The sequence below is a fragment of the Melospiza georgiana genome, chromosome 4 (genome assembly GCF_028018845.1).
Source record: "Melospiza georgiana isolate bMelGeo1 chromosome 4, bMelGeo1.pri, whole genome shotgun sequence".
NCBI classification, from domain to species: domain Eukaryota; kingdom Metazoa; phylum Chordata; class Aves; order Passeriformes; family Passerellidae; genus Melospiza; species Melospiza georgiana.
The window spans coordinates 59,090,224-59,105,338 of record NC_080433.1 but is presented as its reverse complement, the minus strand read 5'-3'; the positions used below and the strand labels follow the sequence as shown (position 1 = coordinate 59,105,338).

At 38.5% G+C, this 15,115-nt stretch overlaps 1 protein-coding gene across 1 annotated transcript in view; it reads left to right on the top strand.

Annotated features, from left to right (window-relative positions):
- Window positions 1-15,115, top strand: part of CADPS2 (calcium dependent secretion activator 2) — a 284,280-nt gene that overhangs the window by 92,152 nt on the left and 177,013 nt on the right. Inside the window, exon 3 of the mRNA XM_058022230.1 lies at window positions 1,585-1,917. Coding sequence (XP_057878213.1) covers window positions 1,585-1,917 — 333 coding nt within the window. The remainder of the gene's footprint in view (window positions 1-1,584; window positions 1,918-15,115) is intronic.

The following is a 15,115-nucleotide window of genomic DNA, read 5'->3' as shown; positions in this document are numbered from 1 at the left end:
ATTAGTTGTTTTGAAATGAGATTCAATATTTGTGTAGCCTTTTGAGGAAATTAATGTAAGCAGTAATTGACAGTAACTAGGGCAGGTCCCATTATGGGTAAGAATTTAACCTTAGATGCTCATGTTTACATAAAAGAAAATGTATTGTAGTACAGATGGAGCATAACATGTGATTAGCATATATTGGTGATGGGGTTTTTTAAAATAATCTCTTTGGGCAAATACTTTTGGGTTTAATCTGCAGCATTCCTGTGCAATATTGATTAGGATATCTGTTGAAAAATACATTTTATAAGTAACCACATTTTAAAATATGCTGCAAGAGAACGTGCTTTGACACATTTTAGAATTAATTTTTTTTAATCTGTTTACATCTGTATACTACTCTGCTCAGCTTTTCAGCTCCTCTCTTACTCCCCTTTTCTGTATTTTGAAAGTGAAGCTCAGTGGGTTGGTTTAGGTTGGTTGTGAGATATGCCATCTTCTAACAGGAGATAGCACAGTAGAGCTCTGACTCCAGGTACTATCATTTCCATTCACAAAATCATACATGATTTCATAGCCTTTGGTGACTGTAATGACTGTCTGAAAGTGCATGCTTAATTCCCAGTTCATACATCTGACTGGAGAGAGCAGACAGGCAGAAAGGTGATGGTTCTGTTTCAACTTTGTGGTTTCTCACGTGTTCCTTGCATTTCAGCTGTGCTTGGGATGTTGGTGTGGCACCCAAGCAGCTGAACCATGCAGAGTGGAGGGCCTTGATTCATCTCCCTCTCCTGCAGAATCCAGGTGGTTCTCCCTGAGTCATCCTTCCAATGGCATGATGTAGTTTAATCCCTGCCCAAGGCACACATCCATTGTTTACACAGGTGATTGTGCTGCATTGTCAGCTTTTTGTTGGTTGCATCTTGTACAGAAACAGTTTTGTGAGACTTGGTGCTATAAATGAGCTATGTTCAGGCCACATACAGTGTCTGGAAAGGTTGACCTTGCCAGGGCCCTTCTAAAAGAGATGAAAACAACTGTTCGTGAACACTGAAAGTTTTTACAGAATGCGGAGCTGATTTAATTAGTTTGTTGTTTTAATTTGACTTGTCCTATCGTAGAGTATGAGTAGTTGGGAGGGACATTTTTATGTTGATCATTGCTGATTTTACATGGAGAATCCCATACTGTATCTCCAGTATTGTATCTACAGCAGTAGAAAGATCTCTGTGTCTTTGAGTCTATCTTCTCAATTGTTAATATTGATTGTAGCGTTTCTTTAGTTTTTGGGGGTTTTTTGCTTGGTGGTGTTTTTTTTTTCCTTTTTTCTTCCTGGATTTTGGTCTCATTGTGGGTAAATTTTAAATTAGCTGCTGTTAATCCAAAGTTCATCTAGTCTAGCTATTCTAAATTTATGCATAAATACTTGTAAAAAAAACCACAACAAACATAACAAACTGTATAACTCTCATATAAAGCCATCTTGTGTAGGAGCAAAATACTGTCTTGTATTCCCTTACACAGGGATTGTTTTGTATTTGGGTCCATGCCTAACTGATTTTGTTTCTTTTTTTTTCCTCTCTTCTTTTACTTTAAAAGGTATTTCTCAAGAGTGACCGAGTTGCAAGAATGGTCCACAGTGGAGGATGTTCTGCAAGTGACTTTAGAGATGTTTTTAAGAAAAACATAGAGAAGAGAGTCCGAAGTTTGCCGGAAATCGATGGATTAAGCAAAGAGACAGTGTTGAGCTCTTGGCTGGCCAAATACGATGCCATATACAGGGGAGAAGAGGACTTGTGCAAACAGCCGAATAGAATGGCCTTAAGTGCTGTATCAGAGCTGATTCTGAGCAAGGAACAGCTTTATGAAATGTTTCAGCAGATTCTAGGGATCAAAAAATTGGAACACCAGTTGATTTATAATGCCTGCCAAGTAAGTATTGATGTCATTTGCTTTTGTTGTGTCCAGAATATCTCCCCTCTGCCAGCTGGTCCAGTGCTTCCTCTCTGTGTGTAGAATCATTCAATTATAGGTACATTTCTGCAGTCCAAGGAGATGAGACTGCTCAGCAAGGAATCTTTGCATGATCTGATTGCTGCTGAGGACTGGGATAAAGGGTGTGCAGAGAATGTGGTGCTTATGCTACAGGGGTCTCCTTTTAGAGTGTCACAGCTCACATGATTTGAGTGATTCTGAGGAATGTGCCATGGTCTGTCCATCTGCATACCCTCTGATAAATTGGATATGCAGGCACATACATTTCTAAGCCTGTGTGTGTTAATCTTTAAAAGAAATTTGCTGCCATAAATAGATGACAGGTGATTCAGGCTCCTGTTGGACATCCAGTGTCTAGAAGGTTTGTGTGTTAGAACTAAATGTGCTTCTATTCAAGCATCCTCTACAAAGCTAATTTTCACATTTCTGCATTGTTGTTTTGTTGGATAATGATTTTACTTGTAAATTACTGAGGCCAAGACAGTCCATTCAACAGTCATATTTAGATTTATGTGTATAATCTCTTGCTAATCAGTAATATATTTGGAATGTAAAAGTATTTTATTAACCAGTGATCATAATGATGGAAGAAAAAGAAGGTATTTTTGCTAGTCTCACAACCAAACAGCATAGATGAAGCATTTAAACTGAGATCAGACAGCTTCTTACACTGTCTATGAAATATTCAACCAGATTACAGCTAAAATGTTTTTCATATATTATGCTGAAGGCTGGTTTGTAGTTATAGACCATCTTAATATAGGAACAAATTATATGTGTTAGTGTAGCATAAAATCATGTATCTGTTCTATGATCGAAACATCTGCAGTATGTAACACTTCTGCTGCCTCAAATTATGAGCAGTGTTTTGAATTAAAAGAAATAGAAAGTATTCCTTCTTTTTTTTCCTACTGATCCCTTCTTTTTTGCTTTTGCCTCTAAATTTTCAGGTAAATCACTAAACCTCTGGGATATGTGGGTTGGTAATAAGATGAAGAAGCATTGAAATCTAGGGGAATAATTCTGCTTAATTTTGGGAGGGTTTTATATAGGATAGAACGTAGAGGCATGGGAGGCAGTTTGGATAAGCCCTCCAGAGGTCATTCAGTCCAGCTTCCTGCTCAGAGCAGGGAGAGCCATGAGGACAGACCGGGTTACTGGGGGCTTTACCAGGCAGGTCTTAAAGCTTCTAAGAATGGAGATGGATTGTGCAAACCTTATGGGCAACCTTTTCCATCATCTGAAAACGTGAAAAAACCACTATTTTTTGCCAAGTAGATAACTTGGGACTTATCATAGAAACTCAATATGGATTCCTCTCTCCTCTAAAGTCTGGGGATTGCTGAGTCTTGCTTTTTACATTACTGTGGGTGGTCAAAATCTGCTGTTAGTCTGCGTTGGGTTAGAGGAACACAAAAAAGTGTGACCTGCCCAACTTTGAACAATTAAACAAGAAAATTGTTCCCTTAGTCCAGTAGTGGTTTTGATGATACATCCACTAGGTTATTGTATCTGTATACTTGAAGGCCTCTTTCGTTCATATCTGTATAAAATGTGATGGACCAAAACTGTTTGGCAAATATCAATAATTTTCTGTATAATTCTTGGTCCAATACCCATAGAGAGACTGAAACATCCCAGTGGCTAATTTCTGTCTTCTAACATGGTAAAATTGTGAGTATGGAATGGTTGTCTTTTCTGATTTTTTTACTTGCAAATTAAAGAAAATAACCTTGTTGTGGGTAAGAAGGGAGAAAGATTGACCACTCTGACATGTGCAAAGATGACTCAATGGGATTAAGAGAAGGCATTTCTCTTGCTCTTCCTGCTTTTAAGGTCTGAAATCTGTAAAATCTCCCACTCAGGTCTCTGAAGTACACAGTGTTTACCCTGGATTCGTGTAAGTATTGGAGGATGGGAAGTAGTGAAAATCTACTTCTTTGGGAGCAGATATATGAGCACCTATGTAGCTAAGGTGGAAAGAATGGAGAGGAAAAAGCTTCAGGACTATACCCTTGTTTGGGGTTCTAGCTTTCTGCAGATTTTAGTTTTCTGAGGCAAGGATGAGGTTACTTTGCTAAAGCAAAAACTTCCATTATGTACTCCAACAGAGTTGCTACCAACAACATTTTTCATATCCTGTTCCTGTGGTCCAGTCAAGCAGATAATAGACCAAAGTTATGAGGAGAAGTCTGTTGCCAAGAAAAAGACAACAATCATACCTAACCTTGCCAAGCAGTGCAGCGTAGACAGCAACCAGTCTCTGATAATGTAATACCTTTTCTCCTTTAAGGGTGAAATCCCTTATTTCTCTTTATAGTTTTAATAATATTTTAGTTTAGGCTGTATCTTACTCCTTTCTATTGACAGCGAATTTATAGAAGTTGAGATGAAGTTAGGCTCTGTTTTCAGTCAGACCAGCAGTTTTCATTCTGCCCTAGAAGCCTCTATCTGTCTTTGTATGGAAATGCTCACTTTCATTTCCCTTTGCTGCTGCTGTTTAGAATAGTAGAGACATGCAGATAATGATAATCAATAGTGTCTGGGAGCAGTGAGATAAGTCCAAGCCCAAATAGATGTTAAAATTGTATTTTTGATAGAAGTTTGATTAGTTTGGCTTCTAGCCTGTGCTTCTAGCAGAGAATCAGATATATGAAATTCTCTATATTTTCCAGCTCTGAGAAACAGCTGCCCTTTAAAGCAAATCTGTACAGTTATAATTTGTGCAGAAAACTCTTTCTTCTTTCCCCCATTTTTTTATGCCTTCGAGCCATTTGGAAATAGGAAACAGAAAAATGTCTTACAATGTTGATGATAAGAGTAAATTATCCTGCTCCTACAGGGTTGCTAAGCAGACAAGGGTGCTCTGTATAACCGTAGGAGGTATTGTCTGCCAGCCCCCTCCTTGTGACTTCCTCAGCATTTAGAACTTTTTATTGGATTTCTGTGGCTTCTGCTCCCCAGCCTGTTCTAAATGAAGCATTCCCTTTAACTCCTGGTCCATTGGTATCTTGGTATCTCAGCCCAGCAGGCTGTTGTCGCAGACATCTTTAATGAAAAATCCTTTTCTTAGGATTTTTCTTCCTGAGAAGCTGAGAGGCTTCAGAAACAAAATGTAAACATTGATTATCTGCTGCTGTGGAATGCAAGAGGTGGATCTGTGATTGGCCCATGTTGGATGTGTGTAATTAATGGCCAGTCACAGCCCAGCTGGCTCGGACAGAGAGCTGAGCCACAAACCTTTGTTATCATTCTTTGCTATTCTATTCTTAGCCAGCCTTCTGATGAAACCCTTTCTTCTATCCTTTCAGTATAGTTTCAATGTAGTGTATATCATAAAATAATAAATCAAACCTTCTGAAACATGGAGTCAGATCCTTGTCTCCTCCCTCATCCTGGGACCCCTGTGAACACGGTCACAGACTGTTCTGCTGGGTGTGGGTTCCTGCCCACCCACACTGGCTGTGGTTCTCCGTCCCTCGTGTGATAGCAGTGAGCACCAATGTTCATTCAACTAGCAGAAAAACCTAATCAGAAATAAAGTGAATAGTGATAGATCAACTCTCTGACACTGTCAAAGAGTTCACATTGCTATGAGAATTTTATGCATTTTCTTCAAAGAAGAACTCTTTTTTTCACAATTTTCTAGCATACACTAAATGCCTGAGCTTGTACTTAGGGAGTGAACATTAACAAGATGTTCACATGAGGATATTGAAGATGTCCATGATCTTGTTTTTGACTTGACAATTTAGTGAATGACCAGCAATTGCTGTTAACCACCCACATCTCTTTGTGATTAAAAGGTTCAGTTTTGCAAGTGTTAAGACTTTCACCTGATTTTTATTTACATTGTGTTGCCTCAAGCTGTGTTACATGATAAAGAAATGATTTCGAGTTAGCTGGGACTTAATGAGCTCCTGGACTTGTGTTTGAGATGCTTGGCCAAACTGTTTCAATGTCTTTGATTTACAGAGATCAGGCATGATACTTTTTCCTTTTTTTTTTTTAAATTTTATTTATTCACTGATGCAGAAGATAATTTTGCAGTAAGTCAAACCGAAAGAAACTCAAACTGATTTGTGGTCATAGACTACTATTATTACACCACTTTATCAGAACCAGAATTTCTTTGTCAGGTAAATTGTAATTCCACGCAGGAGTTTATTTTATTTTGTAAATGCCTTTATAGGGTTGCCTTCTTTGGGTGATCTAAATTCTCTTCTTGGGTGACCAGAGGAGAGAACAATACTTTTCATAATAAAAAATGCAAATCGCATTCTATTTTCTAACAAACAATAAATAACTTTCAGTATAATGTAACACCTTTAAGAATTATTTACTAAGTGTTTTAGTCTTGACAATCAACCACAAACTAGTGGTAATCTTTGGTAATCAACCACAAACTAGGTCTTTTGGAAATAGCTTTAGATGGTGCTTTGCTACAAGATACAATTATCTGCTTAAAATCCTTGTATTGTGTCTGATTCTTGATTTCTTTAGCTTTTGCAAGATGCTACTTTTTGTATGTGTGTAATATTGACAACAATGGATTATATTGTCCCTTCCATAATAAATATTTTTAATTCTAAGAGTAGTTTCTGTCAAGAATTTCTTCTGACTGAAGTCTGCTTATGGTGCTACAATTGCAGTCTTTCACCCAGCACTTTTCTGAAGTCCAGTTAATTATGCAGTTTTGGAAATAAGTCAGATTAAGGGCAATTTAATTGGCAACAAGGCCTTTGTGACTTTTGCATGTGTTTAGTTCTGATCCTTTCCTGGGTAAAATGATGGGAGATAGTAGAGTTATTTCACAGATCATAGAATTTTTCATGCTTCTGGATATTTTCTGTACAAACTTTCGTACACTTTATATGTTATGAGGACAAGTGTGAGTTTATGAAGCACAAAGAAGAATGATGTCTTTTACAGAAATTTTCAGTGTAGTGTTGATTTTCTTCTTCTTGGAGTAAGTAAACAAGTACTAAGATTCAGTTTAGATTTTAGACCAAAATTTAAACAGATTCGTTAATTCTTTAAATTGAGACCTGGCACAGGAAAAACAAATTGCTTTGGGCTATATATTCTAGAACACACAAACATATATATCTGCAGATTTTTAAGTCACAAGAAAAGACACATCTGTGAGATCATATAACAGACCAGGGCTTCTTTTAAGCCACTGTATTTTTGATGGTCACCAATGACTGTCATTCCTTACTTCATGCACAATTTTACCTTGCACAACAAAGCAGCCTGTGAAGAATATTAGCAAGGTTCATTGCTATATTTTCAAGGTACCATCAGGTGTTAGCTAAGACATCCACTGATGTCTTAAACATCCCATAGAGCTCAAAACGTCCTTTTACCTTGCCCAAGATATTCCTATTTTCCTTTAATAAAAAAAATCCCACACCACAGTCTTGTTCTCATCATGTGCTTTATACAGGAGATCTGCTGCTTTCAGGCCTTACCTGCTAAGAGTTTACTGCTGGGTAGCTGATGCACAGCCCCAGCATGGGGCAGGGTTTTTTGCTCTCTAGATAAAAGACATTTTTGCAGGCACTGCAGAGTGGATGCAGACAGGGCAGGAGTGAGGGTAGAAGCTGTCAGGCCTCTCAGGGGGCAGAAGGGACTTTAGTGGTATGACAGATGTCTGGGGAGAAGAAAAGCAGTGATTTTGCGGGACTGTGGGAGGCTGGTGTAGAGTTATAGTTAGTATTCAATTGTTGACTGGATTTTTGTACGCGAAATGTGAGTCTAGAAAAGTTTCTTCACATTGTCATGGCATCATAGTGATGTCCTTCCTTACAGAACAGGTCAGTCCTTTTAAATTGTCCTATGTGTCTGTCAACCTGAAAAGGGTTTCATGCCTTTTATAGCAGAAAAATTCAAATAACCACACTTCAGGTTTATTCACACATGCTTTTAGTTTCTAGTACCTGTAAATATATCTTAGAATATATCCAGAATATATCTTCCTTCATGGTGTCTTCCCAAAAAATAAAAGTTTGCTTTCTGATTGATTTTACCCTCTTCGTGGGGAAGAAAGATGGGCCACTGTCTGTTCTTGAGCAGAATAATTCAAACCAAGTATTTCAATGAAGAAATAAATTGTAATTTCCTACAGGTTTTGGATGAGATGTAATTATTGATTATATGCATATAGGATTTTAATATGAAATTATTTAATATGAAATTATTACAGTAATTAAATTTTCTTAATGATGGTTTTCATTGGTGTTTTACCTCCATTCAAAAGGTTTTGAAAGGTCTCACATGAGACAAATAATTTCAGTGCTTCAGGAAATAGTGTTGCAACCTCAACTCTTCCTCCCAAGATTACTTCTGTAATCCTCTTGTGAGAAATTCAGAGCTAAAATGAATAGTGTTTGTGAGGCCAGTTTGGATTTTCAACTTAATAGCATGAGTTCTGAAGAAAAAGGAAGTCTTGTGACCCCAGGTGCTTCAGTTCTGTTAGCATGCACTGATGGTATTTAAATAGACTGGAGAGAGAGTTTCAGCTCCTGTAAACAAATGGTTTTTTCTATAATAGCAGAGTTTACTTTGGGAAAAAAGTCTCTGATTGGCCCAAAGGTTGTTGATTTGTTCTCATTTACTCTAATGATAGAAGAGTGATGGAAAGAATATTAAAACATCCTCAGAAAAGCAAGTTACCTTTTTACCATGCTTAAGTATCTGACTCTGAATGATGTTTAGAAGCCATGCAGGCTACATCATTAAATACTTTGAATTATTTTTGTTTGTAGCTAAAGCAATACTGAGAAAACACCAGGGAGAAATGGTATATTGGCAGCATTAATACGTTTTTCAGTACTTGAGGTATTGCAGTATCCTTATGCAGCTATTGCACAAGGAAAATTGGCTTTGACATACACATTTAAAAGAAAAACAAGTGGATCTTCTGAAAACCATAAAACTATTCAAAGCTTTATCCAGTATAAGCATTAAAAAAAAACTCTGAAGGATAATTTTGCATTTTTAATTTTAAGATGAAATTTACATGTGGATTTTTCTATCATAGAGCTCTTTATGCATATGTGGCTTCAGTTTTGCATCTGTGTGAGGGGTTTGGACATTTAGGGTCTCTAGTAGACTGAGGGAGTATCAACACTCATAGACTGGTGGATTTACTAGTTGGCATCCTGGTAGGCCTGTTCTGTGCATCACCTCTGTGGCCATGAGAGGCCTGACTGGGATCAGCAGAGAGAAGCTGAGAATCCATCACCCATGTACCCTGCTCAGTCTCATGCCTCCTCTGAGGATGGAAATCCTGGACACTGGGACTTTGGCTGCAGATCTTTCTTTCAAGCTGCTTTGTTTTCTGAGACTGTCTTCGGCATTCAGTGAGTGAAGGAACAGCAGTGGAATGGCTGTGTTAGCACAATGAAATAAGGAAGTTGTTCTGGGCTTTATAAAAGGAGATCCTCTAAGCTTTTAATTTTACCTTGCCTGTGTTTCTTCCCCTAAATACTCTTTTGGAGCTTTAATGAAGTAATTAATGGTGTTTTGACAGTTGCTTGAGTTCTAGATCCATGGGAGTTAAGCTTGCCTGAACACTCAAAGCCAAATATATCCAGCATTTAACTTGCACTTACATTAAAATCACCCATGCATTTGACTCATCATGTTTTATATTACCAGATAAGAATAAAATTTGTCTACTTTAGTACTAAGGAATAAAAATAAATCTTTTCTACCAAAGGTTGTTGTATTATTAATTTATTTTAAAATCTTTTTTAAAGAGAGATTGTGTGTCTTCAGGTAGGTGAATACAAAACAAATCATTTTTACAGCCACATTTCCAGACTGATGATTAAGTTTATTAATGTGTCTGACTGCTAGCTTATATGTGCATTTGAATGAATCCCTGTGAGCAAGCTGAGTAAGTTAATGACCCTTAGCATGAGTTAGTTACCTGTTCTTCTTATGGCAAATTAGTATTTTATATTTTGTCTTTATCAATTTGAAGTAAAGAAATTTTGCTTAGACAATCACTTTCTCTGCAGCATTTTTATCCTGAGGTGTCTTCAGCAGCCACTGTGAGGCTGCTCCTGTGGAAAGGCCACAGGAGAAGAATGACCCTGTTTCTGTATCTCTCTGGCTCACTGGTATGGAATTTTTTGTTCTGAAGCTCAGCTGCTTTTTTCCTCCATTTTTTGAGATTTTGAGGGAGAACCTTCTTAGCTATTCCTTCTTCAGAGGAAGTTTCTTTACAAATAGATTCCAGGACAAGATCCTTAGGGGTTCCTGCACCCCAGTCACTCCAGAGGCAAAGATGCAGGTCGATGTGGAAACAAGCTGGCTCTTTCTCTCTATATATATATGTGTGTGTATATATATATCTATGACAGATACATATTTTTTGGCTGTAAACTCATTATCAGTAAGAACTAGAAAAGGCTGCTCAGGGAGGTCCCATCTGGACACATTAGGTTTGACCTTGCCTTGGCAGGGAGGCTGGACTAGATGTTTTCCAGAGGTCCCCTCCCAACCCCTCCTGTTCTGTGATTCTGTGATATTTTAAATATAAATGTAGTAGCACCTCCATAATACAGGATGGACTGCCCTATGCAAGAGTAATTGTTTATATAAAATGGCTGAGAAATCTACAGCTCTCTTCGAATGAGCAGTAATTCATGTGTTTATTTTTTGTCCTCTAGGAGGGTATTGCTGTGCCTGTCCTAAAAATGAGCAAGCTCTCAGGACACCTTTTCAGCTGTCTCCTCTGCTGAGGCTGTCTTGATCTCTAGAATCTAATCTCTCAATCTCTAAGCTTTCAGGCTGTCCATCCCAGATACCTTCTCACCTTGAAAGCAGAATGATTCTCACTATCACGCAGGTGCTGCTTGTCCTTTCATTTATTCCCAGACTTTGTATTACAAGCCTCAAGGACAGTTGTTCAGATTCAGTCTGGTGTCTGTGCCAAAGTGGTCTGATTTGTGATTAGATGTTCATCATTTCCAACTTCTGAAATGTTTACAAGGATATGCCTGTTTCTCTCTCTAGGTCTTCTATACGTAGGTGAATTATCCTCATTTTAGTGTTGTATGCATTATATAAAAATTCTCAGGCCAACTAAAATAACCTTGGTCAGTAACATGAGTAGATACTGAAAAAAAAAGTAACCCTCAGACTAAAAGTTTACAGCCTACTGAGAAAAAGCAAGAGTAAAAATAGGATTCATCTCTAATTTTTCTTATAGGAATCTGTTTCTTGAGATAATGAATAAATAGATTGACTTCCAGACATTTTAGCTACAAACAGGAAAATTCTGTAATAATATTGAGGCTATATATTTAGTAGAAATGTCAACTTCTAGCTGATGTTAAAAGGAGGTGTTGTATGGTAAGCACTCTGGGGCTATGGCAGGAGAAATATCGCTTGCAAATGATGTAAGGGAAGAGTCACTCCTGGTATCACCTTGGAATAAGCTGTCTTCCCAACTGGTCATGCAGTGCCGAGGTTTTTTTAATGGGGGAAACAGTAAACTTTCTGTAAATGAGGGAAGATAGCACTGAACCATGCCTGAGAGAGCCTCCAAGGTATACACAATTTCTGGAGAAGCTTTATTTTATTCTTAGGAGCACTGTAAACTCTGTAAACTCATGTTCCAGTCAATCTGGCACAGTCTTCTCACTGTACTGTGTCTTTTCTCAGGGGGCTGGAGACAGCAGAATCTTGCCTGAAACACCTGTGCCTCCCTTGGGGAACTTTTCTGAGTGATATTCCATGTTAACCATACTGGAGCAACTACTTTGCCTTAAAGATGGATAGGAGACTTTCTGTGAAAACTGGTGTTTTCACACGTTTGAAGTTAGCAATGAAGCTCTCCCCGTCTCTCTGCAGATGTTCTGGAAAACTGGCTCAGGGCCTGGCTGCAGGAGTGGATGAGTTCTGTTGTGGAAGGAGTACATGTTGGACACTTCAGGTCGTGGGGGTGGGATCCGAAGAAAGACAAAGCAAAGTGTTCTTGGTTGAGTTCACCCTGTCCTGGACAAAGGCTCTCATCTGCTGGCCAAACCTTTATACTTGCTTCTAGCCTGCATCTGTGAGGGTACAAAGATTCCTGAGGCCTTTTGGTCTTCAGCAGCTGCCCCTTAATCTGTGTGAGCACCGGTGACGTGACCCTGACATCAAAGGTGACTGTGAGAGTCTGACAACAAAGATGGCCCAGATGCCATCCAATGTGGCAAGAAAGCCAAGAAATTATTGTGGGCAGGATTGCTAACCTAACATGGAGGATTTTAAACTAGATTTTTAGACTGATGAGCCCTAAACTGCTGTGTTTTGGGCCTCACTCCACAGATAAGAACCTTCACACATAGAAAAGTCAAATTCTCATGGTGCAGCACAAATCTGAAGTTTACCTTCTTATACATTGACCTCTGGATTAAATTTATTCTTTAGTCCTTACTCAACTGAAGAGTTTTTATTTTTTATTTTGTGGATTTTTTATTTTGTGGATAGGTGTCTATACATCACACCACCACCACTGACCCCTAGAAATAGGTGGAAATACAGAACATTCTCCAGGTTATGCTATAAAATGGAACAGAAAGGGGGGAAATTGAATTCCATTTCTGCTGTCATCTAGCTTCTCCACACCATGTTTACAGAAAGTTGTCAGCTTGAAGTCTGTCTAATAAAGTCAACAATATTTAATTATTTGGAAAAGATATTGACGTGACATTCAAGGTGCTTTTGCTTACTTAATGCAATTCTCATTAACATTTATTGCCCTAATTGCATATTCCCTTTGGTTTCAGCACCCCAAAGAAATTCTTACCAGTGATTAGTAAGGCAAGAAAACATTTTGCATGATATTTTTGGAGAGTGAGTAGGGTAAGCAGAAGGAGAGGGGATTTCCTTATGAAGCAAGGATGACTTCAGGAAAATAGAAAACACTGAGAGCCACTTTAGGACATAAATATGCATATACCAACAAGGTTTGCATGCTAATCTTTCGGTTGTCTTGGATATGGTAATCTCTGTGCAGGTGGTGGGAGAGGAGGAGGGAGGAAGGCTTTTCCTAAGGAGGATCAGGAGATGAGTCATAACTCATTTAAGGCCCATCACTTCCTCTGAGGGTGGGTGTGGGAGGGTATTCCCTAGGCAGAACCTGAAACTAAGTTGTATTTAAGGTGACAGCCAGTATCTATTTCAGCAGGGTCTGGGGGAAGGTGAGAGAGAGAATAAAAACACCCATTTCTTTGATCCTCTTACTCACCAGAGATTACCAATGCAGCTGGGACTTCCACAGTATCCATGGTAGGCGTACAGATAACTGCTTAAGCACTTTAAATAACTCTGGAGGCTTTCCCATCTCTCCATTGATCACCTAGGGACCCTACAGTTCTGACTTAAAAAGTACTTTATTTAGATGGTTCAATAGACACTTTTTGCCCTGCCCAGGTGTAGGGAGAACGCTCATACAAATAAGATTAAGATTTGAGTGAAAAAAATTAATAAAAGTTAAGCTATTTTGTTTGTGGATATTCATAATTTCTGTGGCAAAGTTGGGGTGGAAGGCATTTTCATAGTTACCAACAACTGAAAAGTTTGACCTTTACAGTGTAGAAGACAGCACTGTGATGAGTGTGAAAAGTCTGTCTTAAAGGTATTCCTGAACTCCAATAAGCAGATGTGAAAACCAAGATATAGTTAGATTAAAAATGTTTACAATATGGCATATTACAGACTTATTCTTTCATTTCTGTTAGTAAAAAAATGATGCTTTGCATCCATATCTTTGATTTATCCGAAGGATGTATTCTTAGTATTTATTGTGACTAAATCTGTAAATAGTAAGAGCTTGTCATTATTATCCTTCCGTCACAGCATAAAGTGCTTTCCTTGTATTTTCATCTTGTCTAGCAGTGGTGGCCAAACATTGTAGTTTCAACCAGTAAGAAGGGCAAACATGGGTTTTGTCAACTGCTCTGTTGCATTGCAAATGCCAAGAGAAAGAGAGGCAGAAAATTAAATTGTTTTCTGTGGCCCTTCTGACCTGTGCTGACATCTTTTTTCTCCTCTATAATCCCTTACTGATTCAGTAATTTGAATCCTAATGTGATTCTAATCACATCTAATTGTGCAGTTTAATATTTATGTTTGTTATGTAAAAACAATGCTGCTCTAGACACCCAGTGGTCTGACTCCTCATCACCCCATGACGCTTTTTTCTGAATGACAAACTCTGTGGTAAATACCCAAGTCTAAGTAGCAGTCTTCTTATGGTACAGTCTTGATGTTTTCAAAGGAGGTTTTGGATAAAGGTTTCTTATATTTTCCTTTTGATTCATTCCTAGGGAGTTTTAAGCATTTTTTCTATCTGGTTCACTCTGTTTAGGAGAATTGTTGCCTGTTTATTCAATATATTTTGGCCTGGAAAAGGCAACGTAAGAGAAATCTCTGACTTTACAGATGAGGTGAATATGTTTTGTCTACTCTAATGCTTCTTGAGCTGCAGGGAACTCCAGGAGAATCTCACAAAACTGCATGGGCAGAAGTGTGAGGAGATGTGATTTCATTTAGCTCTAATGTAGCTAAGCTAAGGTGCTGCACCAGAGGAGAAATAAACCCGTGCAGGTCCAGAAGATGCTGAACTGAGCATGGGCAATTACAACTCAGAAAGACACTTTGGTTTCCCTGTGGTTAAATCATTAATTCTTTATACAACAGTGGCATCATTTTCCTGCTGTATAGAACCTTCTTATGCCTTTACATTCAGTATTGTGTGCAGCTTTTTTCTTCCTCTCTGAAGGATATAGGGGAGGTCAGTGAGGACTAGAGGGTGACATTGAAAATCATGTAACAGCAGCATTCTGCAGGGTGACTGAAAGGGCTGAAACTCTTCAGTCTGCAGCTGAGAAGGTTGACAGGGAGGAGGAATATGGTTTACAAAGTCGTGAAGGTAGTGGGTAAGGTGAATGTGTACCTTCACTCAATAAACGCCACACCACCAGAAACTGGGACACTCAAGGAAATTTGTAGGAGATTGAAAATGAAAGCAGTGCGTCCATATGCAACTTTTGGAGAACTTGCCAAACCTTTTGTCAGGGGGAGTGATGAGGGCAGAGGTTCACAAAGGTATGGACAAGTTGCTGGAGAG